The sequence below is a fragment of the Micromys minutus genome (genome assembly GCF_963924665.1).
Source record: "Micromys minutus genome assembly, chromosome: 6".
NCBI classification, from domain to species: Eukaryota; Metazoa; Chordata; class Mammalia; order Rodentia; family Muridae; genus Micromys; species Micromys minutus.
The window spans coordinates 74772145-74798356 of NC_137975.1; the positions used below are offsets into that span (position 1 = coordinate 74772145).

At 42.2% G+C, this 26212-nt stretch overlaps 1 protein-coding gene across 1 annotated transcript in view; it reads left to right on the forward strand.

The window, feature by feature from the left end:
• Positions 1 to 13117: 13117 nt before the first annotated feature.
• Positions 13118 to 26212, forward strand: part of LOC308422075 (cytidine monophosphate-N-acetylneuraminic acid hydroxylase) — a gene marked incomplete at both ends in the record, with an annotated part of 49223 nt that continues 36128 nt past the window's right edge. The window contains 4 exons of the mRNA XM_080918533.1: positions 13118 to 13242; positions 14896 to 15099; positions 19513 to 19604; positions 25526 to 25635. Of these exons, the coding sequence (XP_080774659.1) occupies positions 13118 to 13242; positions 14896 to 15099; positions 19513 to 19604; positions 25526 to 25635 (531 nt within the window). The remainder of the gene's footprint in view (positions 13243 to 14895; positions 15100 to 19512; positions 19605 to 25525; positions 25636 to 26212) is intronic.

The following is a 26212-nucleotide window of genomic DNA, read 5'->3' on the forward strand; positions in this document are numbered from 1 at the left end:
TTGCTCCCCAACTCTGTCCAGTACTGTCCATCAATCTAGGGGAGATTTCTTAGTAGAAGCTCAGAACATCTTCAGAATTCCATGGTGGGAATTGAAACCAGTTCCCCCTGCCACATCACACGGACAAGCACTCTTCCTTCTGTTGGCAAGAGAAGCAGACTTCTGGGCACTGGTGGATGGGAAGGCTCTGAACACAGCTGACAAGTGACATTGGAACCGTGAAGCCATGGAGCTGCTCAGAACTCTTGTTCATAATAGATACCAACTCAGTGTAGAAGTTTGCTCATGGAGGGGACACATATAAACTCAGACGGTACAAGGAAAGCCAAAACAGGAGACATTGCTGAATGTAGCTCCTTCTGACCAAAGAATACCCGGCACAAACCACAGTGTCCAACAGTAAGTAGAAATCTCTACCTCATTCAACAGGTAGAATGATCAGTCAAAACAATGGACGTCTAAAATGGACATGGGTAAAGACCTGATGGTGGACAGGTTTGCCCAGGTGTTTCATCAGCATGTTCCCTGGCAGACCTGGGAGTAGAATCCAGAACAGAACACTTATGTAACAAGTGGCAGATTTTTCTTTCTCTCTCCTCTTTCTCCCTTCCTTTCTTCCTTGCTTCCTCTCTCCTCCTTTCCTTCTTTCCATTGTGTCAGTCTTTCTTCTACACCTGGCACAGTGGATATAGGACCAAGTCCTGTGCTCTGTGGGAACAGTTCCAAAGCAATCGTCTATAACTGTATTTTTACACCTTATGCCAGAATTCAGGTGGCTGAAGGCACCACTTTGTCATCTGACTATATTAGAGTTAAGTGTGAATGTACACATATTGCCTGGTGGTAAAAAGAGCTTAGTGGTTCCTGCATCTGTGTAACCATGTGAATGAGAGTGGGCTGAAGAAGAGGCACCGGGTAAACTAGCGTTATGCTGTGCAATCTAAATAAGTGCAATGATTAACTCAGTGCCCTCACAGTGGGGACAAAGTGTGAGCAGAAGCCAAAAGAGCAGAGAGCTGTGGCTGAGGGTAAAGGATGGACTAATGGGTTGTGTAGCAGAGGAAATACACCTTTCTATAAGTAGCTTGGGGGAAACCCAGAGGAAGAAGATAGTATTATCTCTCAGTACCGCTCCACCAAGATCTCAGAAGGGTGAGTTGATGCTGAGGACCATGACCAGCCTTGTTCTAGGAGCCCAACAAATGAATGAAAGCAATGCAACTGTGAGTGTTCTCAGCTTGGAGACATTTTTTTTACAGTGTATTTTTTAGAGTGAGCTCATTAATTATTGAATGGGATACTAGTACTGGGGTAGTGTTTTCTGAACTGTGTATCATTTTTTCATAAGCTATCTATGTACAAAAATAATGAAGAGGTGGCTCCTTTTAGTCATTAATTTTCTGTTGGTTATTGTTCTCTCTCCCTCTGTGTGTGTGTGTGTGTGTGTGTGTGTGTGTTGGTGTGTATATGATAGGGAAGGGACATGTCACCGTGCATTTTTGTTGAGGCTGAAAGACAACTGTGTGAAGTGAATTCTGTTATATGGATTCCGTGGATGGAACTTGGATTTTCAGGCTTCTGCAGCGAGTGTTTTACCTGAGGAGCCATTTCGTTGTCTGATGGTTGTCTGCCTGTCAGTCTGTCTGCCTGCCTCCCTCCCTCAATCTGTCCTTCTCTTCCTAAGGAATGTATTAAAAGAGTACTTTCCTGGTCTTCTCCATCTGTGGGTTGCCTACAACCCTTGGTATGGGTGGTTTTTCTATTTGCAAAGGTCACCTTTTGGTTGACTTTTGTTCTGACTTTCAACTCTAATTTATTTTTTCACCGTTTAGTTATTGTATTTTTAATCATTTAAAACACAGTAATGGCACATGCTTGCATGTAACATGAGCAAATTGGAGTAGTTATAACTACTTTGTACTGTAGTTGTTGTTAACACAGTTCCCCACTGTGCTGTAGAACACAGGGACACATGTCTCCCATCTGACTGTAGTATTGTACCTATTGCCCAGCCTCTGTCACCCCCTTTCGTCATTGCTATCAGCTTCTGCCAGCCATTCCTCTGCTCTGTATTTCGAGCTCTACCCACAGGAGAGACCACCCAGCATCTGTCCTGCTGAGCAAGCTCAGTTCACTTACCATGACGCCCTCCAAGCTCACCGGGTTAATAACAGAACTTCATTCTTTTTTTTTTTTTTTTTTTTGGAGAGAATATACTACTGTGTATGTATATGTACCACATTTTCTTAGTCCATTCATCCACCAATGAGCATTGGGGTGATTCTGCATCACCAACCAAAAGGTGGCACCACAAAGCCTCTAGATACTATAAAGATGAGGACTTGCTTCTCTGTAGACCGGTTAGAGCAGGCACCTAAGGAATTCAGTCACATGGTTATTGAACGCTCAGTTTCTAAACTTTCTCAGTTTAGAAATCCTTGGAACAGGACCCCTGCCATTTGCTTTCAACGGCTCTATAGTTTAAGCTGTGACAGTTTGGTCTGTGATTAGTTTGGGGGTATTTTTGTGTGTCATCTGTGGTAGGAGGGTGGCTCATCCTTTACTTGTCTACTTAGTTGTCTCATTGCCAGTGGTTAAGAAGTCTGTTCATCCTGCACTGAAAGGTCTTAACAACTTTGAGGAAAATTAAGGCAATACATACTCATGGTTCTTTTTGCAGTGCTCCCAACTTTCACATCTGTGTGTGCCTTCATTGTTGACTCATAGTTTTGTAGGGTTTGAAATTGAGACACAGTTCTTGCAGCACTGTCTTTTTCTTCCAGGTTATTGTTCAGACTATTTTGAGTACAGTTTTCCAGTCTCCAGGATTTGGATGAGAATTGCAGTAAATCTATATAGATAAATGTGGAGAAGACAGCCGACTTTAAGTCTTTCACTCCATGGATACAGGATAGCTTTTTCTCTTTACTTTTAGGTCTTTGCTTTCTTTAAACAGTGCTTAGGAATGACTCTGTGAGGCTTATGCTTGGTTAGTGTTTTCGAATTTATTTTTATTTATTCTTCTCTGTGTGTATGCCACATGTGTGTTGGTACCCACAGAGGCCAGAAGAAGGTGTTGGATGCCCTAGAGCTGAAGTTGCAGCTGGGTTTCAAGCTACTCAACATAAAAACCAAATTTCATCCTTTGTAAAAGAAACATCTACTTTTAACTGCTAAGCCATCTTTCAGCCCCTTATTTCTTTTACAATGACATTCTGAATAGAATTGGTGGTTAGCTCTAGAGTTCTCTCTCTCTCTCCCTCTCCCCCCCCCCTCTTTCTGTGTGTGTGTGTGTGTGTGTGTGTGTGTGTGTGTGTGTGTGTGTGTGTATTTTGTATATAAGACCATGTTGCCTGCAAAGAATTTTACAGTTTCTTTCTGATCTGGATAGTTTAATTTTTTTTAGCTTAAGTTTTCTGACTAGAACATCCACAAAAATGATTGGCTGATATGGGAAGAAGAGACATCATCAGGTTTTCTTCTGTGTTGGGGAATAAAGCATACCCTCCTTTGATATTAATGTTACAAATGGGGCTTTCATAGACTACTATAGTCAGGCTGTAGGAATCTCTTCCAGCTACAAGTTTGTAACATTTTTAAAAATATTTATTTATTTTATGCCTATGAGTGCACTGTTGCTATCTTCAGACACACCAGAAGAGGGCATCAGATCCCATTACAGATGGTTGTGAGCCACCGTGTGCTTGCTGGGAATTGAACTCAGGACGTGTAGAAGAGCAGTTAGTGTTCTTAACCACTGAGCCATCTCCCCAGCCCATGTAGCAGTGTTTTATTGATGAGCAGGTGTTTGGTTTTTTTTTTTTTTTCTTTCTTTCTTACTTTCTTTCTTTCTTTTTTTATTTTGTGCCATCATGTGATTATCTTTCATTGTGTTAACATATTACATGAGTTTATTTTTAAGAACTTGTTATGTTTGATGTTGTGAATGTGATGATGTGTGAGTGTGGGCACATGTATGCTGTGGCGTGCATGTGGAGGTCAGAGGACGATGTCTGAGAGCTGTTCTGTCTTCCACGTGCGTCCCAGGGATCACACTCAGGTCTTCAGGCTTGGTGGCAAGCACCTGTGTGTACTGAGGAATCTGGCTGGTCCACAAACTGATTTTCAGATGTTACGTATGGCTTGTTTCGGGGGAGGATAAATCCCATTTGCTCTGGAGGAGTGATTGTTCTATAAACGTTTGCTAGGCTTCATCAGGGAAGCCATTTGGGCTTGGTTTTCTCTTTTGAAATGGACTTTATTTTATTTGGTTCTGGGTCTCGCATGTAATGCATGTTCTACAGCTGAGCTATACCTCTAGCTACGGAACTAAAATTTAGGGTATATATATATTTATACATTTGGGTTTGTATTGAACATGTCAACACAAGAGGTTTAGTCAAAGAGACCAAAGCCCATTTCATCATCAAGTCCCTGAGATTGTCCCCTTTTTGCTTCTACTTTCTTCTCCTCACCTGGGGCAGCAGCAGTGCTGGAGGACGCTGGACTGCCCACTGGCATGACTTCAGCACTGGAATGTGGCAACCAGCTCCTGCATTGCACATCCCCAATGTCGATGTGGGCCTTGGCAAATAATTCAGGCCATAAACGTTCAACATTAAACTGAGCTGATTTACTGAAGGCATTGATCGTACCCTCAGTGACTGGATCCTCACTGTTGTACAGGGTGAGGTGGAGCAGAGACAGGCAAACACAGAGACCTAGGCTGGGTGCTCGTTCCCAGATGAAGGGAGAGCCTCATTGCAATGTGGTCTTAGCCCTCTCGGAAGGGCAGAGCATTGGCTGCATCTGAGAAAAGGGAATTTATTGTTATTAATTCTATCTGCTTACCTGTAATGGCCTTATTTTGATTATTTATTTCTTTTTTGAGACAGGTTCAGCAATTTGTGTTACTCTAGGAATTTACCCACTTGCTTACATAGAGGTGATGGAAATTTACCCTGCTCTGTTTCTGATTTTTATAATGAACTTCTTTTGGGACAGTGGATTTGCCTGAATTTCCTGCTGTTTTCTGCTCCACTTTATTAGCATCTACCCCGTTAAATTCTTCCTTTTACCTGCCCTAGATCCAATCCATGCAGCTTTTCCAGCTTGAACATGGGAGGCAGAGATGGTGGTTTTCTTCTTCTTTACCATGGCTGTTTAAACTACAAAGTGCATTCTTTTCTAGTCATAATTCTCTTCCTGGAGATACAATAGTTTGCTCACATTATTGAACGATGAAAGTTAAACCTGTCCACCGAGGAACTTTATCTGAATAAAATGAGGCATGTACTTCTCCCCTTTTAAACTTTTTTATTAAGTTTAATGTCATACACCCCAGTCTTGTTCATCTACACTCTGTTCTTGCAACCTGTCCCCCAAAATACACACACACACAGACACACACACACACACACAGAGAGAGAGAGAGAGAGAGAGAGAGAGAGAGAGAGAGAGAGAGAGAGAGAGAGAGAGAGAGAGAGAGAACATCTTGTAGCTGTAGGATTTCGACCAGGACTCCTTTGGATTATATTGCTGTTGCCCTGTGTCATGGAGATCCTACAGTTTGAGACGGGCAGGACTGATGTTCACAGATGATATAGGTTTGGGGATGGGCAAACTCAAAGCCTTGAATCTGGGTCTGGGTGGCAGCTGAGCTGGGCAGCCCTCTGACTCTCTCTTCTCCCTACCACCAGGGTGAGCTTCTCAGCACTTACGGCATGCATGTTTCTTTTCCCCAGTGTGTAGATGTTGTTAAATGTCTCTGCAAGTTGTTTGAATTGTTTCTTTTCTTACTGAATTCTGTCCCATGTACCCTAATAGGATAATATGTGATTGACCTAGAGAACTTGTACAGCTATAATTTTTTTAATTGAACAACTTGATTTTAATAAACAAAGATAAATGTACAGATTTTAAAAGCATTTTTGCATAACAGTATACGAATACATTTTTGTCAGTACTTGACTTTTTTAAAGGTTTGATAGTGTACATTAAAAACTTACTAGTTACAATGAGCATAAAGTACATGTAAAACAAGATGTAACCTGGAAATAGTCAAAGTTTTCTTGGTGTGTAAAGATTAAGCTTAATGATTTTTCTTTTACTTTTTTATTTGGCCTTTGTTTTTCTTGAACTTCATATAGTCTGTGAGTTGTTTCTGGGATGTTCAGAGCTTTCTGGGGTTAGTGTCCAATTATCAGTGACTGCATATTATGTCTGTTTTTTTGTGACTGTGTTAGCTCACTCAGGATGATATTCTCTAGATGCATCCATTTTCTTAAGAATTTCATAAAGTCATTATTTCTGATAGCTGAGTAGAACTCCATTGTGTAATTATGACACAATTTTTGTATCCATTCATCTACTAAAAGACATCTGGGTTCTTTCCAGCTGCTTCTGGGTATTATAAATAGGGCTGTTAGGAACATTGTGGTGCATGTGTCTTTGGTGTATGTTAGAGCATCTCTGGGATATATGCCCATAAGTGGAATAACTGGATCTTCAGGTAGGACTATGTCCAATTTTCTGAGGAACCGCCAGACTGATTTCCAGAGTGGTTGTACCAGTTTACAACCCCACCAACAGTGGAGAAGTGTTCCTTTCTCTGCATCCTTGTCAGCATCTGGTGTCATCTGAATTTTTGATCTTAGCCATTTTGGTTGGTGTGAAGTGGAATTTCAGGGTTGTTCTGATTTGCATTTCCCTGATAGCTAAGGATGTCGAGCACTTCCTTAGATGCTTCTCAGCCATTCGATATTCCTCAATTGAGAACTTTTATTTTAGCTCTGTACCCCATTTTTAAATAGGGTTGTGTGATTCTCTGGTGTCTAACTTCTTGAGTTCTTTGTATACCTTGGATATTAGGCCTCTATCAGATGTGGGGTTGGTAAAGATCTTTTCCCACTCTGTTGGCTGCCGTTTTATTTTCTTGACAGTGTCCTTAGCCTTACAGAAACTTTGCAATCTCATTAAGTCCCATCTGTCGATATTTGACCTTAGAGCACATGAGCCATTGGTATTCTGTTCAGGAAAATTTCTCCTGTGTCTACGTGTTCTAAGATTTTTCCCACTTTCTCTTCTAATAATTTTAGTGTACCTAGTTTAATGTGGAGATCTTTGATCCACTTGCACTTGAGCTTTGTACAAGGAGATAAGAAAGGGTCTATTTTCATTCTTCTGCATGCTGAGTGCCAGTTGGACCAACACCATTTGTTGAATAGGCTGTCCTTTTTCCATTAAATGTTTACAACTCCTTTGTCAAAAATCAGGTGACCATATATGTGAGGGCTCATTTCTGAATCTTCTATTCTATTCCGTTGATCCACATGCCTATCTCTGTACCATGCAGTTTTTAACACAATTGCCTCGTAATATAGCTTGAGGTCAGGGATGGTGATTCCCGCAGATGTTTTCTTGTTGTAGAGGATGGATTTCGCTATTCTAGGTCTTTTGTTATTCCAGATGAAACTGCACATTGCTCTTTCCAACTCTATGAAGAATTGGGTTGAAATTTTGATGGGGATTACATTGAATCTGTAGATTGCTTTTGGTAAGATAGCCATTTTTACAATGTTGATCCTTCCAATTCATGAGCATGGGAGATCTTTACATCTTCTGAGATCTTTCTTGATTTCCTTCTTTAGAGTTTTGAAGTTCTTGTCATACAGGTCCTTCACTGGATTAGTTAGAGTCACACCAAGGTATTTCATATTGTTTGTGACTATTGTGAAGGGTATCTTTTCCCTAATTTCTTTCTCTGCATGTTTGTCCTCTGAGTAGAAGAAGGCTACTGATTTGTTTGAGTTAAATTAATATCCAGCCACTTTGCTGAAGTTGTTTATCAGCTGTAGAAGTTCTCTGGTGGAATTTTTGGGGTCATTTACGTACACTATCATGTCATCTGCAAACAGTGATGTTTTTACTTCTTCCTTTCCAATTTGTATCCCTTTGATTTCCTTTTGCTGTCTAATTGCTCTGGCCAGGACTTCCAGTACTATGTTGAATAGTAGGGGGAGAGTGGGCCGCCTTGTTTAGTCCCTGATTTTAGTGGGATTGCTTCAAGTTTCTGACAGTTAAATTTGATGTTGACTATTAATTTGCTGTATATTGCTTTTACTATGTTTAGTTATGGGCCTTGGATTCCTGTTCTTTCCAAGACTTTTAACATGAAGGGGTGTCAAATTTTGTCAAATGCTTTCTCAGCATCTAGTGAGATGACCATGTGTTTTTTTTCTTTGAGTTTGTTTATATGGTGGATTATGTTGATGGATTTCTATATATTAAACCATCCCTGCATCCTAGGGATGAAGCCTACTTGATCATGGTGAATGATTATTTGGATGTGTTCTTGGATTCGGTTTGCAAGGATTTTGTTGAGTACTTTTGCATCAATGTTCATAAGTGAGATTGGTCTGAAGTTCTCTTTCCTTGTAGGGTCTTTGTGTGGTTTAGGAACGAGAATTATTGTAGCCTCAAAGAATGAGTTAGGAAGTGTTACATCTGAATCTATTTTGTGGAATAGTTTGGAGAGTATTGGTATTAGGTCGTCAATAAATGTCTGATAGAATTCTGCACTAAACCCATCTGGACCTGGGCATTTTTGGTTGGGAGGCTTTTGATGACTGCTTCTATTTCTTTTGGTGTTTTGGGATTATTTGATGGTTTACCTAGTTCTGGTTCAACTTTAGTATCTGGTATCTGTCTAGGAATTCATCCATTTCCTCCAGATTTTTCACCTTTGTTGAGTATAGGCTTTTGTAGTAGGATCTGATGATTTCTTCAATTTCCTCAGTTTCAGTTGTTATGTCTCTACTTTCCTTTCTGATTTTTTTAATTTGGATACTATCTCTTTGCCCTCTAGTTAGTCTGGCTAAGGGTTTATCAATCTTGTTAATTTTCTCAAAGAACCAGCTCTTGGTTTTGTTGATTCTTTGAATGGTTCTTTATGTTTCTATTTGGTCAATTTCTGCTCTGAGTTTGATTATTTCTTGCCATCTACTCCTCTTGGGTGTATCTGTTTCCTTTTGGAAACACTCACAGAGTTATGAGTTTTCCTCTCAGTGCCACTTTCATTGCATCCCATAAGTTTGGATATGTTGTGTTTTCATTTTCATTAAATTATAGAAAATCCTTTATTTTTTTTTTCTGTCTTTCTTTTTTGACCATGGTATCATTTAATAGAGCATTGTTTAGTTTCCATGTGTATATGGGTTTTTGTTGTCTTTGTTATTATTAAAGACAAGCCTTAGACTATGGTGATCTGATAGGATTCATGGGAGTATTTCAATCTTCTTATATCTATTGAGGCTTGTTCTGTGACCGATTATATGGTCAATTTTGGAGAAGGTGCCGCGAGGTGCTGAGAAGAAGGTGTATTCTTTTGTTTTAGGATGAAATGTTCTGTAGATGTGTATTAATTCCAATTGGTTCATAACATCTGCTAGTTTCACTACGTCCTTGTTCAGTTTCTGTTTCCATGATCTGTCCATTGATGAGAATAGGGTGTTGAAGTCTCCCACTATTATTGTGTGTGGTGCAATGTATTTTTTTAGCTTTAATAGGGTTTCTTTTATAAATATGGCTGCTCTTGTGTTTGTAGCATATATGTTAAGGATTGAGAGTTCCTCCTGACAAATTTTCCCTGTAATGTGTAAAAAGTGTCCTTCCTTATCTTTTTTGATAACTTTTGATTGAAAATCTACTTTATTCGATAGTAGAATGGCTACTCCAGCTTGCTTCTTGGGTCGTTTGCTTGGAAGGTTTTTTTTTTCCCCAACCTTTTACTTTGAGATAGTGTCTGTCTTTATCTCTGAGACGAGTTTCCTATATGCAGCAAAATGCTGGATTCTGTTTATGTATCCAGTCTGATAGCCTATGTCTTTTTATTGGGGGAATTGAGTCCATTTATATTAATAGGTATTAAGAAACAGTGGTTGCTGTTTCCTGCTTTTTTTGCTTTTAGAGGTAGAATTGTGCCTATGTGTCTTTCTTCTTTTGGTTTCCTTGCTTAGGTATTTTCTTGTTTTTACTAGGATGTAGTTTCCCTCCTTGTATTGTGTTTTCCACCTATAATTTGCTGTAACAGCTATAATTTATTATTTCATTGTTGAACATTTGAGCTTCCTAATTAAGAACTAATGTAAATAATATGGTTGTACATCCTTGTACACTTGTCTTGAAGAACCTATGCATACCCTTGTCTAGTTTTGAGACTAGAATAGTATTGGGGTGATTAGATATTATCACAGAAGCTTTCCGTGTCCTTCATTCTCGCTGTGTGTCTGAAGTCATCAATATCACTGCAAAAGTAGCTTCTGTGCTCTCTACAGTCAGTGGGAACCCAGCTCACGGGGCTCCACGTGGTTTCTGGTGACAGCATAGACCACAAGCACAGTCCTCCCTTCCGGGTGAAGTAGGACCATGGTGACCATGCAGACCACTCACTGCCTGAGTGAGGCAGCACCTCCTGAGGATATCAGCATGCCCCAGGCTGCAGCACAGACCAGATACCAGCCTGGCCTGCTGCAAGGCCACAGTCATGAACACAGAACCTGGCTGCAGAAAGACTCTAGACCCAGGCATGGCTCTTAGCAGCATGGACCCAGACATTACCATGGCAAGCAGGGAATTTCCAAGCATACTTTTATTGTCTCCTTAATGGCCTGAGGTGTGAAGTATTGCCCTTTTCGTTTCTGATATTTGTTCAAATGGTCCTTGGCTTAAGATGGATCAGCATATAGATATAGATATAGGTATAGGTATAGGTATAGGTATAGATATAGATATAGGTATAGGTATAGGTATAGGTATAGGTATAGGTATAGGTATAGGTATAGGTATAAATATTACTTTTAGTAATGCAGGAATAGTATACATTCTGTGGACATTCTATCTCAAACTTTTATATTTTCCTAGGCTAGCAGTCTATTGTATGATGCTCTTCTATGGCGGTTCAGTGGCCCCAGCTCCTAATCAGCCATATAATCAGCAGGGTGAACAACTGATATTCTAGAAGGAGTGTCTAATTCCCAGCATTGGAACATGACACTCTTAATATAGTGTGTTCATAATAATCTTAGGACACACATGGCCTACAGGTCAGAACTTTGACATGTCTGGCTAGTGAACTGTATTGCTAAACTATGTTTACTAGACTGGAGGTATTAAATACATTTGACTTATAGTTACAGCTCATACTTGGTTTATCAAGTTGTAAAAACGCCGTGAGTTGAAGACCACCTACATTTTGTCTACTTTTTAATAGTTATGGGTTTATTATTGGGCTGTTTGGTACTTCGGATTGAGCCCAGGATCTCTTGATTTTTAGGCAAATGCTTTCCCACAAAGCCACACCTCTAACCTGGGCTCACAGGTTATTATCCATGGATTTCCTGCTGCCAAGTCCATGTATTTTTGCTCAGCTTATGATTTCTATTTTTCTGCCTTGAATTTGCTTTTCATTCTCTAGATTCCCAAGGTGAAAGCTTATGTCTTGGGGTTTCTATTGCCATGATAAAATGCCATGGCCAAAATCAACCTGTGGTTGATGGCAAGAATGCCAAGATGGTGGTAAAGTTACATACCACTGGCTTTCTTTAACCTTAGTAAAGATGGCTGCCAGGCACATGGTTCTTGCATCCTGATCAAGTCATCAGTCAAGATGGAGACAAGCTACTTGTTTGATATTTTAAAATATGTTTTACTAAACAAAGGGAGAATCCAAATTTCCAAGTTTGTGTGTGTGTGTGCTATAGAAGATCTATAGTTGAATCACATATATAGTATGCTGAAGCAAATTCAAATTGCCTATGTATAGACTTTTTTTTAACCACTAGTCCTTTGCTAGAAGTTTTAAGCTAGCTTTTGTTACAGATTTTATACATATTTTAACAATACACAATAAACTTAGAAATCCTAAGATTTACACAATAGTTTTAGTAGGTTTTTCTGATAGCAGAGAACAAATAGATCCTAGAAATAGAGGGAAGAAGAGAAAGCTTAGCAATAAGAGACTTTGAGAGAGTGGAGCAGAGGCGGTTTAGATAAGAGGGATTTGGGGAATTGTTTGCATGTGCATTGGCAGATGTCCTTACAGTCTACACAAATTTGAAAATAGTGTGTCATATTTTGGCCATCGAGCTGTAGTGAAGTCAAGCAATTTGCAGAAGGACAGCAAAACTTTGATGAAATCTCCGAGTTTGAGGAGGAAAAGAGATTAGATAAGGAGGGAAATGGTCACAACATGGGAACTCCACCCAAGGGAGGGTTCCTGTCTTTGTAGAGACTCCTAAGGGCATAAGTGACCTGCGGGAAGTAAACAGAAGGCACTAGTGAATCTATGGGAGAGACATAGGCAGAGCAGGCAGCTCCTAGATACAGGTAAGGAAGCTCTAGGAGGGAGTTGAGAACAGGTGGGGACAGAAGGAATGGTGGGAGGAAGAAGGGAAAGTGTCCTGGTGACAAGAATTACAACATGGGGCATCCCTAAGTAGACTGAGAGACTTGTCAGGGAAAATACCCCACATAGTAAAGGAAAGGTGTCTCTTTCCATGTGATTGGGACCCAGCACACTGTGCTTTTATAGTAATAGTAAGCTCCAGGGAGCCAATGGAGAGACAGGCACTGGGGTGGTGTTTCCCCACTAGACAGAGAGAGCAGGGAGAGGGAGAAAGAGGCAGAGCCTTTCCATATGATGGGTGCCCAGGATAGCATAGCAGGCTCCGGGAGCCACAAAGGCTGGGAGATGCCCAGAGCCACAGTGAAGAAGCAGATAACAAGGCAGACTCTAGAAATTGAAGTCTACTATGGTGGGTGTAGAAGTCAGCAGAAACAATCAAATCAGTGGCGTGGTTTGATTAGCAGAGCCAGGCCCATTGGAAAGGGACCCATTTACACCCCACTTGGTGGTTTCAGTTCCAGATGCATTAACTGAGGATGTGGCCATCTCAAGGTATGGTGGAGGGGAAGGGGTTTTTTGTTTGTTTGGTTGGTTGGTTGGTTGGTTGGTTGGTTGGCTGGCTGGCTGGTTGGTTAGTTGGTTGGTTGGTTGGTTGGTTGGTTGGCTGGTTGGTTGGAAGAGTCCAGGTCAGAGAAAGAAAGTAGTAAGCTGAATATGGCCTGTGGATTGGACCAGTCCATGAGAGGAGGGGATGGCAGAGAGCAAGAGAAGAAGACAAAGAGGGTTCAGGCAAAGGAGATCAAGAGACAGGAACAAGAGAGAGGCGTCCAAGAGAAATAGTAAGGCTTCGAGGCACTGAGAATCTGGGGAGGAATGGATGCCATGAGTTGGAGAAGTTTAGGGCATGTATCTGTAGGTGTTGGCACACATGGGAGAAAAATCTGAAAACTCAGCACTTGGGCTAGAGAGGCAGGAGAGTCAGAAGTACCAGGCTGTCATCACCTATATAATTAGTCTGAGACCAGAATGGGCTCCATGACACCCTATCTCAAAAACAAGCTTGTGCTCAGCAACATCAACACCCAGACTGGATTTTGCCTTTTGGTGCTAGACGGAGCTGCCCTTAGTTGCATTGCTTCCTTCAAGGGGTGACACACAGTGTGGGTCCATTCACCTGAAGCTCTGTCTTCCTGTGCCTCTGAAGCCGGTTTCCTTGTGCACCTTTAACCGCTGAGTGGGCGTGGCGCCTGTGCTTGCTTTTAACTCGGCGCCAGTTCTTTACACTGTTCCTATGGGTGACAGGATTCACAAGGTTTAGATTGGGTTTCCTCCACCCACATTGACCTAAAACACATGTCTGCCGTGGACAGAACTGGGAGGAGTTAGGACAGATGTGAGAGTGGGATTCTACTGGAGGGCTTGTCCTGGAGTGGCACCCTTCTCTGCTTTGCACCGGAAGTAGCTCGAGTTCTTCACCCTGCCCCCCCCCCCCCAACCCCATTCTTTTTAACCTTCTGGTTTAAGACATTCACAGACTGAAAGGGAACTCATCCCAGTACACTTGAGCTCACTTTGAAAGGCGGTGGGAGGAGACTTTAAGTCTGGAGTAAAAAATACGAATAAGCCCCTCCCCCCACACGCAGATTTTTTTGCATCACAGATATGCAAGGGGAAAAAAAAGTTCATTTTTGGAAAGTCTCTTCGTGGAACTCCGATGTTGTTGTGATTCAGAGGGAGCCTGTTGAGCAACTGGGCGGTTGAAGTGAATGGTGTTCCAATGCCCCTCCACTGCTGAAGTTTTCTGTAAATCATCCAAATCTAGTGCCTGGGCGAGTTGTGTTGTAAAAGAGCTAGCTGATAACCACAGCGTGGCGAAGGCAGTCCGGTGGGACGGGAAAAACCATACTAGAGACCGGCAGGGCTCTGAAAGAGCACGTGTAGGGGACATACCAGGTGCTGTTGGGGACAGAGAGGTGGGGTCAGACTGAGCCGTCAGCCATGGCTCCAGCAGGCTGGGCCAGGCAGGTGTGAGCTCTAGCTGACCCTGAGGTTGATAGTGATCCTGCAGGACTTGAACTCCCTCCAGGCCTGAGGGATGTCCAGGTATAAAAGGGAAGCCGGAGAAAGCTGAACTGAAGTCACTGGCTTTTAAAGGAGGTGGGGGTGGGGAGAGGAAGCTATCAACGGAAATAGTGAATTTGGGTAAACATTCTCTCTCCAGGCAGTCTAATGCCATCCTCGCCTTCCTGGTGTGAGCTGCAGAAGTAGAAAGAACACCCAGCAATTGCTTTGAAATACCCAGGAGCTGGCAGATGATGGACAGGCAAGTGAGAAGGGGCTCAGTTCTGTATGAAGGCAGAACACACGTTTGCATGGATTTAAGGGGGGGGAGCACTCACTGTGGGGGGCCACTGAGCCGGGTTGTAGGGGGGGGATGCTTCAGACAAAGAGAATGGTTTTCAGCTCCTCTTGTAATGCCGGTCCTTTCCCAGCAGGGAACAGACAGCTGAGACACTGCTGTCCTTGTCGCCAGCTGAAGTTGCCCACCTCAGGGAAGGAATCAATTTCTTTCGAAATAAGACTACTGGGAAAGAGTACATTTTATACAAGGAGAAGGACCACCTAAAGGCATGCAAGAACCTCTGCAAGCACCAAGGCGGCCTGTTCATGAGAGACATTGAGGATTTAGATGGAAGGTACCATGGCTCCTTTGCTCTCTTGCTGGTCACCCCATTTGCAGTTAGATTTGACAGGAAGGGGACATTTTAAATGACCCAGTCGGTAAATTGTCTCTTGTAAGTTTTCCTCTGGTTCCATTGGGTCAGTTTCCTGACTTCAGAATTAAGTTTTTGCTTAGGTTTCCTTTCTCTGCTCTCTCTCTAAGAACTCTAAGTTGGGCTGGCAATCCTACCTTTTATAGCCCAGCTTCCAGATTATATGACTGAGGACAGCAGTGTTTGGGCTGAGGTGGGAACACATCGAAGATTCAATTCTTCTAGAAATCTTTCTTCCAGGACACGTGCACACACGCGCACACACACAAGAGACAGACAGACAAGCAGACACACATAAAGTACTTTCCAAAACTTGCTGAAAAGCCGATTTTATTAATTTTTTTTCTGTCAGCCTAGCCACACTTAGAGGGGAGGCAGAGCCCCAGCTGTGCCGCCCAAACCAATGGTGGCTCTGATTGTTTTTTCTAAGAGCCCATGCTTTTGCCTGCCTTCATCCCCATCTAGCATGTCTGTCCTCCGGGCAGCAGCAATGTTAGGACTGAGTTGTTTAGGCTGTGGAGAACTATCTGGCACAGCTAAGGAGAATTCCTGGGCATCTGCCATGTCAGCACTGGTCACCTCATGAATGCCGGACCCAAGCCTTTGGAGTCCTCTGAAGCCTGTCCTGGTCTGCTTGGGTTGAGTCCTTGGGTAGGGGGCCTTGTCATTCCTTTATGTGATCAATCTTACCTGTGGCCGTGTGTGGATAGTTCAGTGATAGAAGGAGCTGAGGAGCTGCCCAAGAGTGCCCCACTGTCGTTGTGCAGAGGACAATTCCCAAATGTAGAATATTCTCACAACTACCGTAGACTCGTTTGATGACAGATGCAGTTTCACATCCTGGCTGACTTTTCAGTGTGACTCTGTTGCACCCATAGCCCGGAGCCTCAGATTATACTCGGTTTACATTGTTGACCATTTCCTAGGGACTAGGGAAGGGGACCTCACCTCCTTCCTTCTCTGGTACATTCATGTACTACTCAGGGAAGATAGAGGTTTTGTTCTCTTGCTGATTATCTTTGGAAAATGTTGAATTTCCTGTCTTCCTATATGTAGCCAACCACTGAGGGAGGCGTTAGAGCCAAGTGGTCTCTCCTCTTTGCCTGACTCACTACTCCCCAACTCGGGAGCAACCTTGAACAAGTTCATAATCGTTCTCAGCCTCAGTCTGCTGACTTGTCAGGATCCTGAGAGAATGAAATGTTTGCTGTTCAAGCATGAGGTCCCTTGTTCTGATTCAGAGCATTTCTGTATCCTAACAGATACAGAGCCTGCAATCCTAACCTGGAGAGGCAGAGGCAGGGGGATCCCTGGACTTCCTGGCCAGCCAATCTAGCTTAGAGTCAGTAAGCTTTGGGTTCATAGGGAGAGCAAATGGAAGAAATGACGGGTAACTGCTGATGGCAGATGTGTCAGGAGAGAGGCTACAATTCTAGCTGCTCTTCTTGTCCTGACCCTGCCGTGGATACTTTGGTTTGGGCAGTGGATAAATGCATGTCATATACTCAGTACTCAGAGTGTCAAACTTAAAGTGAGGCTTCATGTTCCATTCTGAACGTCAGTTTTAACTACACATAAGTTTATTAAGTTGTACAAACTTTGGGTCTAGATAATCTTGGTGTGTGATTCTTTTTTATTTATTTGCAATCTGCATTTTTTTAAAAAAAGAATTATTGAAAATAAATTTCAAAAAGAGAAAAAAGTAAATGGAAAAGAAACTGAGAAAGACTCCTGATAGTGACTTTTGGCTCCCACACAGGCAAATACACATTCACACACACAGAAAGAAGGCCCACTCACTAAAAAACCTACAAAGGATGTTTAAAAGAACATCACCTGTAGTATACGACAAACAGCCAGCTAATGTTCACCGTTGTTACTATTTATGTGGGGCCATGAACTTCCTGTGGTCTAACATTCATTCAGTTTGCTCATTGAAATATGGTAAGTTCTTCACCACAGACTAGCCGTTCTTGAGTTATGCAAAGCCTTAGCTCTGGTGTGTGTGTGTGTGTGTGTGTGTGTGTGTGTGTGTGTGTGTGTGTGTGTGTGTGCACGTAGCCAGATGTTGACAGAGGATATCTTTCTTAATCCCAGTGCTGGTTTTCGGTACCTGCTGCTACTCCAAGCGTTTTACAGGAACACAGTGTTTCTGACTCGGGTTCTCATGCTAGCCTGACAAGCCCTTCACCCACGGAGCCCTTCCCCAGCCTATAGACCTATTCACAGGGAAGCTGTGCGCTCTCCGCTGCATTCTCCACGGGGCTCACCATACTAGTTACTGTAATGGCTCCTGTTTGCCTCTCCACCTCCCATTCTTCCTCCTGAGCTCTCTGTTCAGTCGCCAGTCCTAGGAAAGCATCTCAGTCCATTCCTTCCTGCTGACCTGCCATCCACTCAGTTTCCTCCTGACACATAACCAGAACGGTAGAAGCTGCACATCTCACCTTAAGTCCGACGCTCTCACAGCTTCTGTGTGTGGAGTGATGCCTTTCCTGTGCCCACCCCTTCCACCCCCTCCTGTCGCCTGTGCCCCTCTCTCCTGTCCTACTCCTGCCTCTTCCCACTTGGTTCTACCCGCTTCCCCTCTTGGGGAATATTCTACAGTCCCGTTCGGAATGTCTCACCCTGATTTCTAGAGGCTGTTTCCCACTCATTCCTGAGAAAGGAGGAGCTCCAAAGTAACTCTTCATAAATCAGACTGGACTGTGCTTTCTTGCATAGGACATTGCAAACTCTGGACACTGTGAAGCTTAGAAATGTCAGCATGATATGTTTCCTTCTTTCCTTTCTTTCTTTTTAAATGATGCTTCTGGTAATAGCGATTTCTTTGTTAAAAGAGAAAATTCTTTGCACTTTGAAACAAAATTAACATCGAATAGAAATTTATAAAGATAAGGAAAGAAATGGCTTATACCCTACTTCTTAACGAGAACCCCTAGGTGTACCCTATTCCAACTAAGTGCCCCCAGATATGGCGAGCTTTTTTTCCTGAAAGGGAACTGAGCGTGGTGGCTCACGCCTATAATCCCAGTACTTGGGAGACAAAGACAGAGAGATTTTTGTTTGTCTGGGACCAGTCTGAGCTACAAAATAAAATTCTGACTGAAAAAGAAAACAAACAAAAAACAAAAACAAAAAACCAAACAAACCAAAGCTGGTAGCAGTGACCCACAAATGGTGGTGCATGCCTATAAACAAAGAGCTGAGAGTCAGCAGGAAGGTCAGGAGGTCGTGGTCATCCTCGGCTATGGATTAAGGTCAGGGCTAGCCTGATCTACATGAGATCCTACCTCAAAAAAGTTGAAAAGAGCAAGAAGGAAGGATGGAAGGAAGGAAGGAAGGAAGGAAGGAAGGAAGGAAGGAAGGAAGGAAAGAAGAAAGGAAGGAAGGACGGACAGACATAAGAAAGGAAGGAAGGATATAAGAAAGAAAGGAAAGAAGTTAGTTCAGGCAAATATCAAAAATTTAAAAGACCTTAAAAGTCTTCCATTGGTCATAGTCTGAGTCTTATTCTGAAATGGACTTAAATTAATAAATAGAAATGCAAAGCATTCACCTAAATACTTACAGATAAAAGAAGAATCTCAGTGCATGTTGTAAATATTGTGGGAGATGTGCATTTGAAACTCTGCTCATTTCTAGTGGAGCATATTGACGCATGCCTTGGATCCCAGCATGCAGAGGTTGAGGCAGGTGGATCTCTGGGAGTTCAAAGCCTGGTCTACAAAGAGAGTTCCAGGACAGCCAGGGCCACATGGAGAAACGTTGTCTTGAAAAGAGCCAAAAAGAAAGAAAATATTCTTTATACTCACTTTGTCTGAAATTCATATTTATCTGAGTATATTGTGTCTGATCTGGTCATTATAAACTCTAAACTTTTGGAGCTATAAAACTGGCTGAACACTAGAAGTGAGGCCTAAGGAGAGAAAAGTCATACGTACATATGACCACATTCTCTCGGAACTTCACTTAGCTGTTGTGAAAACATCACCCTTGTGCCCTATGTGGATAAGAGCTGTCTTCAAGAAGCATGGCTTATCCACATGTGTGTAAATGTTGCTTTACCACTGGCCAGCCTTCCCGTCTGCCCCTAAAGCCGGGGTGGGATTAGCATCATTTCCAGCTGATGCCACCAAGGCTCCATGACCAGGAGGAGTTACCCTGAAGTCGGTTCTCTACACACAACATCATGTGATACCAACTTGATCTTCACATTTGAAGACATCGCTTGGTGATTAACTGGCACTTGTTTTCCTGGCTGCCCCCGGGATCGTGCGTTTCCTCAGCACCTTTCCCCCACTGTGTCGTACAGCTGTCTGTCATCCCCACCAGGTCCGTTAAATGCACAAAACACAACTGGAAGCTGGATATCAGCACCATGAAATACACCAACCCTCCGGGGAGCTTCTGTCAAGAAGAGCTCGGTAAGCACTCACCAGTGCTTTCTGCCACAGCGGGGAGGGGAGGGGACTTGGGAGGCTTTGTCCTGCTGGCTTCCACGCCACGTTTTGGATCTGTTCTGATTTGAAACTGTTAGATCTACATGATCGATTGCTTCTTTGAGGCAAGGTCTTCCTTCTCGTTCTTATTGGTCATGTGTATTTCATCTTTGGAGAACTGCCGGCTCCTCTCACCGGTTCATTTATCTACTGGGTAACTTGACTTCTCACTATTCAGTCTGTTTAGTTCTTTGTATAGTCTAGCCACTACGGCACTTCAGGATGTACCATCTCCGGGCCGTCTTCACCAAACCACTTATTTGCTGTGTCGAAGCCGGTACCACGGGTGTTTATCAGTTGTTGGTGCTGTTTCCTGGCAGACTGCAGGCTTGCCCACACACTTCCTAGCTGTACCTGTCTGCATTTGGAACTGTTTCCCCTACTCCTTCCCCTAGTGTTTTCACCGTTTCAGATCCTTCGGGTTTATTTTCCTCAAGGTGAGAGATGGTGGTGTGGTGTTATTCTTGTGTGTGTGGTTATCCAGCTTTACCAGCACCATTTGCTGGAGAGGCGTTCCTTTCTCTAATGTCTATTTTTGGCATCTTCGTCAAAAACTGAAACGCCTCTAGCTATGCTTGTTTATGGGTTCCTCGCTCTGACCCAGTTATCGATGTGTTGGTTTTTGTATCATCCTGTTTTTTTTTTTTTCTTACCTAGCTTTGTGAAAAAATTTGTACTACTTTTGTTAAATTAATTCTTAAGTATTTTTGCTTGGAGCTTTGCTTAAGGAGTGTTGGTCGGGGCAAGACTTGAGTCTTGCGAGTGTAAAAGTTGCTTAGTATTAATAATATTTATTCTCCTTGGTTCTTAGTTATGATGGGGCCAGAAGCCAATGGCTTCAGGAAAAGTGACACCTGTTGCTTATTACTAAAGAGCGTTTACCTGTCTTGACTCTGTTACTCTAAGGCACTTGGAGTTGACCAGGCAGAAGGAGGCTTGAGGCAATTAACTTTTATTGAACCAGAAGAATAGAGTTGTGCTCTCAAAAGGGAAAACTTTTACAGAAGCAAATATGCATAAATACGATACATTCCTACATACATGAATACATATTCATTCATTATCACATACTTTTTTGAGGGGACCCAACAATCTGTCCTACACACTTACACACACACACACACACACACACACACACACACACACACACACCTATACTTATATATGATATATATAAATGGGGTAAAAGCCAAAGCGCCAGTACAGAAGGAACTCACTCATTGTGGAAGAAAAAAGTTTCTGCCTTTATTGCGTAAAGAGAGAAAATGCTTCTTCTCTTTATTGCTAAATGAATTTACACACCTGTCTCATTCTAAGAAAAGCCTGCCTGCTGCTTTCTGCTCTCTCTCTCTGGCTCCTTTCCTTCCTTCTCTTCCCTCCCCCCTTCAGCCCTGTTGTATTCTATGTTCTGCTCTCCTCTGACTGTTGCTTCTCCTCTGTTCTCCTTGTCCATCCTTCAGCCGCTCTCTTCTTCTTCATCTCTCCTCATCAGCCTTTGCCTCTGTGAAGCCCCCTCCTCTTCTCTGTCTGCTTCATTACTCCATCATTTCTAGTTTTTTGTACCTTCAAGGAGACTAGACCACACAGTATCCCGAGCTTACTTTTCTTCCAAGAGTTTACACAAGTTCAAACATAAATTCAAATCATAAATTAAACAAGAAGCTTAAATAAAGATGTTTACATGTGTTTCCATTAAGACTACTTATATAACTAAACATTTACTATCTGCTATAGCTCCACAGGTTCATTGGGAGTTTAACACTATAATTTTTAGTTCGAAGTTAATATTAAAGTTTTGTATAGATAAACCTAGTCAGTACTTTATCTTCTGTTCTTGCACTTACAATAAAAGGTTCACTCCCAGTTTATGGCCTTTAGTTAATGGTTTTATAGCTTAAAGAAATGTATTCATAAGTTAGAAATCTGTAGCATGCCTGCTTTTCTTTTTTTTTAAGTGCAATTAACTCATGATACCTGAAGACTGGCAGAGTCCTGATTGCAGTTTTATATCACAGAGGGTTTGATATCTTTTGCATACATTTAGGAATTCTATAGAATCATTATTAGGAATTAAGAAATTATCCATTTGTCTACATGGCATTGCTATAAATGAGTACATCTTTACTGATTTGCAGAAAATCTGCCCAATAGGGTGGGCTAATCCCAAGGATTGTTATATCAATTTAATAATGACAGGAAAGGCATATCAATATCAAGAATCAGTCATGATTAGGCCTTGCCACCAAGAGCTCATTCATCAAAGTTCATGATAAATCATCTCAGCAAAATCACCTGCTAACCTTTTAGCCTCTGACATATTTTATTCGTTTTGATTATCTTATTTTAAGATTGTTTTAAGATTGCTTGTTGCTACATATAGAAATGTTAGCTTTCATATTGAAGATAAATCTACAACCTTCCTGAACTCACTCACTAATTCTATAGTTTCTCGTTGGATATATTAAATGTTTTGTATTAGGATCATGTTTCCCATGAATACCGACAGCTTAGCTTCGTTCTGATGTGTCTGCCTTTATTCTGCTTTCTTGCGTCGTTGCTTTATCTGTGACCTCCAGGCAGAAGCATCAGGAGAGCACTTCCTGTCCTACGTCTGCTATCAAAATAGCAGCAGCTGTGTGTTCTCAGCTGTCCGTTCTCAGGCTGAGGACCTGCTTTGCCTTCTAACAGCATCTTCTAACTCAGAATGCTGTAGTTTGTTAACTATCTTTCTTGTATCCATTGAGATGCTCATATATTTCCCCCCCTTTCTTCCATGAATTCAATGTAGTCCATTGATCTTTTAAATACTAAATTATTATTGCGCTTTTCAAATACTGAACCAAGCTGATAAAAAGCTCACTTGGCCAAGTGTGATTCTGTTTCAGACCAATTAGGTCTTGATTTTAAAGCCAGACAAACACACTGCAAGAAAAAAAAGCCAAAGACCAATATTTTTATGAATGTAAGTACTAAAAATCATTTACAAAAATAATATCAATACAGCTTCCTAATGAGAGTGAGAAGGTAATTAAATAAATGAGCAAATGTTTGCATGAACAACATATGATATCATGAGAAGTAGGATGGACGCAACAACCCTTTTACTTGTGAGACCATCATTCATCCATCCATTCATTCATTCATTCATTTACTCATTCATCCTCAGTGTAATTGGCATTGGCATCTGCTCACTGGAATGTATGGGCTTTTCCTCCCAGAAGCAGTATGAGGCTGTTCTTTTAATCTTCACACTGCACAGGACATGATTATGCTCTTACATTTTGGGTGCTAATCGCATCTCCCCATTGTTTTTGTTCACATCCGTAGGTCAAATGCGGCGTTAATGTGTTAATAATTAAGATTTAGCACAGCATGTTTGATGACTTGCTTTTGATGTTAGAATGTTTTCCAGCATATTTTTTTAATCTGTTTCAGTGTTCTGTGGGAATGGCTTCTATCACTGTTCAATTCACAGTTCTTTTTACAGCCACTTTTCATGATATGGTGTCTTTCTTTTATATCAACCAGAAAACTCAGGAAACCAATTGCCATGGCACCACGTGTTAGCCCACCACTTTCCCACTTTCCCATTCTTTATGCAACCTACAGCCATCAGTCATTACAGTCACCTGCTGTCCTAATGCCCATCATGTTGATACCTGTAACTTTCTGACATGCTTTTGCTCCATTTCTTTCCTATTCTTTTTAAATAATGATTTTAGGGAGGGTTAGGTTGCTAGTACAAGCTCATAATCCAAGCACTTGGGAGGCCGAGTCAGGAGTGCCAAGGATTCCACACGTGCTCGGATTGAGAATATCTGTCTAGCCAGGACCACACGGCAAATTCCTGGTTCAAAATGCAACAGGGGAAAGCTCCAGGGAAAATCATTTCCCCCCTGAGGTCAGAATGGGGAAAACAATTTCTCTGAACTTAATAGAAATAGAGTTGACAAACATCACACTGGCTTTTACCAAGTGTGTGGATTATCCTTGTGTAAGGAGCACAGAGGCCTTTGTGGAAATGCCTTCCGAATAATTGCTGAGGTTTGCAGCCTCCACTTTCTCTAGCATCTCTTATGAGAGAAAAAATAGAAAGAAAGAAACTGCCTCAGTGGGTGCCGGAGCACAAGTTTTCTCGGATCTCCCATGACGTGTAACCTTGCTTTCCTATCAGCCTCTCTTCGTTGGCTTGCTTGTGCTATCATAAACATTCTTCCTAAGTGTATTCATTTCTGTAAGGATACACAATTTGTACAGTAAAGCTGCTAGTCTTTCAGTTCCTGCTTAGTTGATTCTGTGGGCCAAGTTTTCCTGGCTTTCCCATTCTCTACCCTCTGGCTCCTACAAGAGGAAGAATTCAACTCTTGGTCCCCAAGCTTCAAGCTCCTAAGTGCTGCTAGGCCTAGGCCTGGCTGAGCCATGAGCCAAACTCTGATGTGGACCACATACTGTTTTCTGAGATTGCAAAACTCTGGCTCAGGTCTCATAAGGCTCAGGGCTTCAGAGGAAAACGAGGAGTCGTAGAGGGTTGGACCACTGTGGCTGAGGAGTACTGTTTGACCCGGAGTGTTGACTGAGCTCTTTGGATGATTAATGGACACAAGGGTGCAGCTGGAGATGATCAGTGCTTGATGGTGACTGAATGGATTTTTCAAGTGAGTACAGAACATTCTGAATGTTTGCGACACACACACAAGAAGAATAGAATTAGCTCGTCCAGCAAAGTGCTAGCCAGATCTTCAGAGCTCATGTAACGGAAGCTGGCACAGTAGCGCATACCTGTAATTCTAGAGAAGTGGAGGAGACCAGAGCACCCTTGGAGCTTGCTGGTCAGTCTGCTAGCCTACTTGATGAGTTTTAGGTCAAATAAAAGACCTTGCTTAAAGAACAAGATGGAAGACCAGCCAAGGTTAACCTCTTACCTCCACATGCACATGTACCAGGTGTACATGTATGTCCATCTGCACCTCTGCACATGTGAGTACTCATAGAAGCATATATACACACACCCAGAAGAAATAATGACAAACCATCCTGCGTCTAGCATTACTGAAGCAAATTCTAAATTGGATTTTGAAAAATTTGTTTCCACCAGTTTCTTTGATAGAAGTTATCTCAAAGTAGTGTGAATGCTACTCATTTTGAAACGGAGATAAGTTTCTTTTTTCTTTTTTTATTTACTTGTTTGTTTGAGAAATTCGTGGGAGTGGGTGGCACTGGGCAGAGAGGCCCATCCCAACAGACTGTGAGGCAACTGTCGTTGGGAATTGTTTAGTTACTTCTCTTATTGTGACCAAATAGTTGACAAGGAGCAGCTTAGGAGAGGTTCATTTTGGCTTGTGGATGGATTGGACACGTAACAGATCTTTGTGAATTCTAAGCTTTCCTATACTGGTTATACCTCTGCATGACATCACACATGCCGACTGCCCATGTCCTGTTTTATTTATGCCGTTCAGACTTCTCGTGCTTCTTTTCTACTTGAATGGCTTGAAACTGCTTCCTAGTTATACTCCGTTTGGTTTTTGTTCTCAGGTTAGGAACTCCTTCCTGCACAGCTGTCAGCACCCCGACATTCTTCTCTCTTTCACTGGTTTCATCACAGTGCATGTGTTAAACCTGCTGGGGATCTCTTGAGTTGCTTGAGTGTAGCTTGGACAGTGAGCAGCAGCAGTTGCCTTGGTACCTGCTGTGTGTTCTCTTCTGCTGTGTGCTCATCGAGTGTTTTCTGCTGTGCGCTCATCGAGTGTTTTCTGCTGTGCGCTCAGCGAGTGTTTGTATTTTTGGTAATATTTTCAAACATGTCATTTTCTCGTATGCTCACATTTATTTTCCTTTGGTTCTAGTTGTGGAACTGGATGAAAACAACGGGCTTTCCCTTGTAGAACTGAACCCGCCTAACCCCTGGGACTCTGACCCCAGGTCTCCTGAAGAATTAGCGTTTGGGGAGGTACAGGTAAGGAAATATCATTGTAAGAACATTTTTAATAACCAAATAAAACTAATATGTCACTCATACATATATTTGTGGATCTTTACAACTACATTCATATGCATACCTAGAGTTATATAGAACATATACTATAAGATGTGTGTGTGTGTGTGTGTGTGTGTATGTGTGTGTGTGTGTGTAGGTCAGAGAACTTCAAGAACATGGTGTTTGAATGTGCCCAGCTTTGGTGAGTGCTTCAGGGTAAATGGACTCACAATAGCAGGAGTGTGCATGAAACTCTCCTGTCACTCATGCAGAACAATGTCTGGAGGGAGGTTCCAGTCATCTCATGAAAACTCATGCTCAAGGGGACTGGCTGATCCTGAGATTCTGTGACCCTGGAAGAACTATATTGATCTCTTCTAAAAGCTCTGCTAATAATGAATTAATGACCTTTCATTAGGCTCCTCCTCTTCAATACACAAGCATTCTCAACATACCCACAACTGGGCACCAAGTTTCAAGCACACGAACCTTTGGGGAAGTAAACTGCATTCCCACTGCAGCAGAGGGCAGGTTGTGTATTTTTGCCCCTCATCCT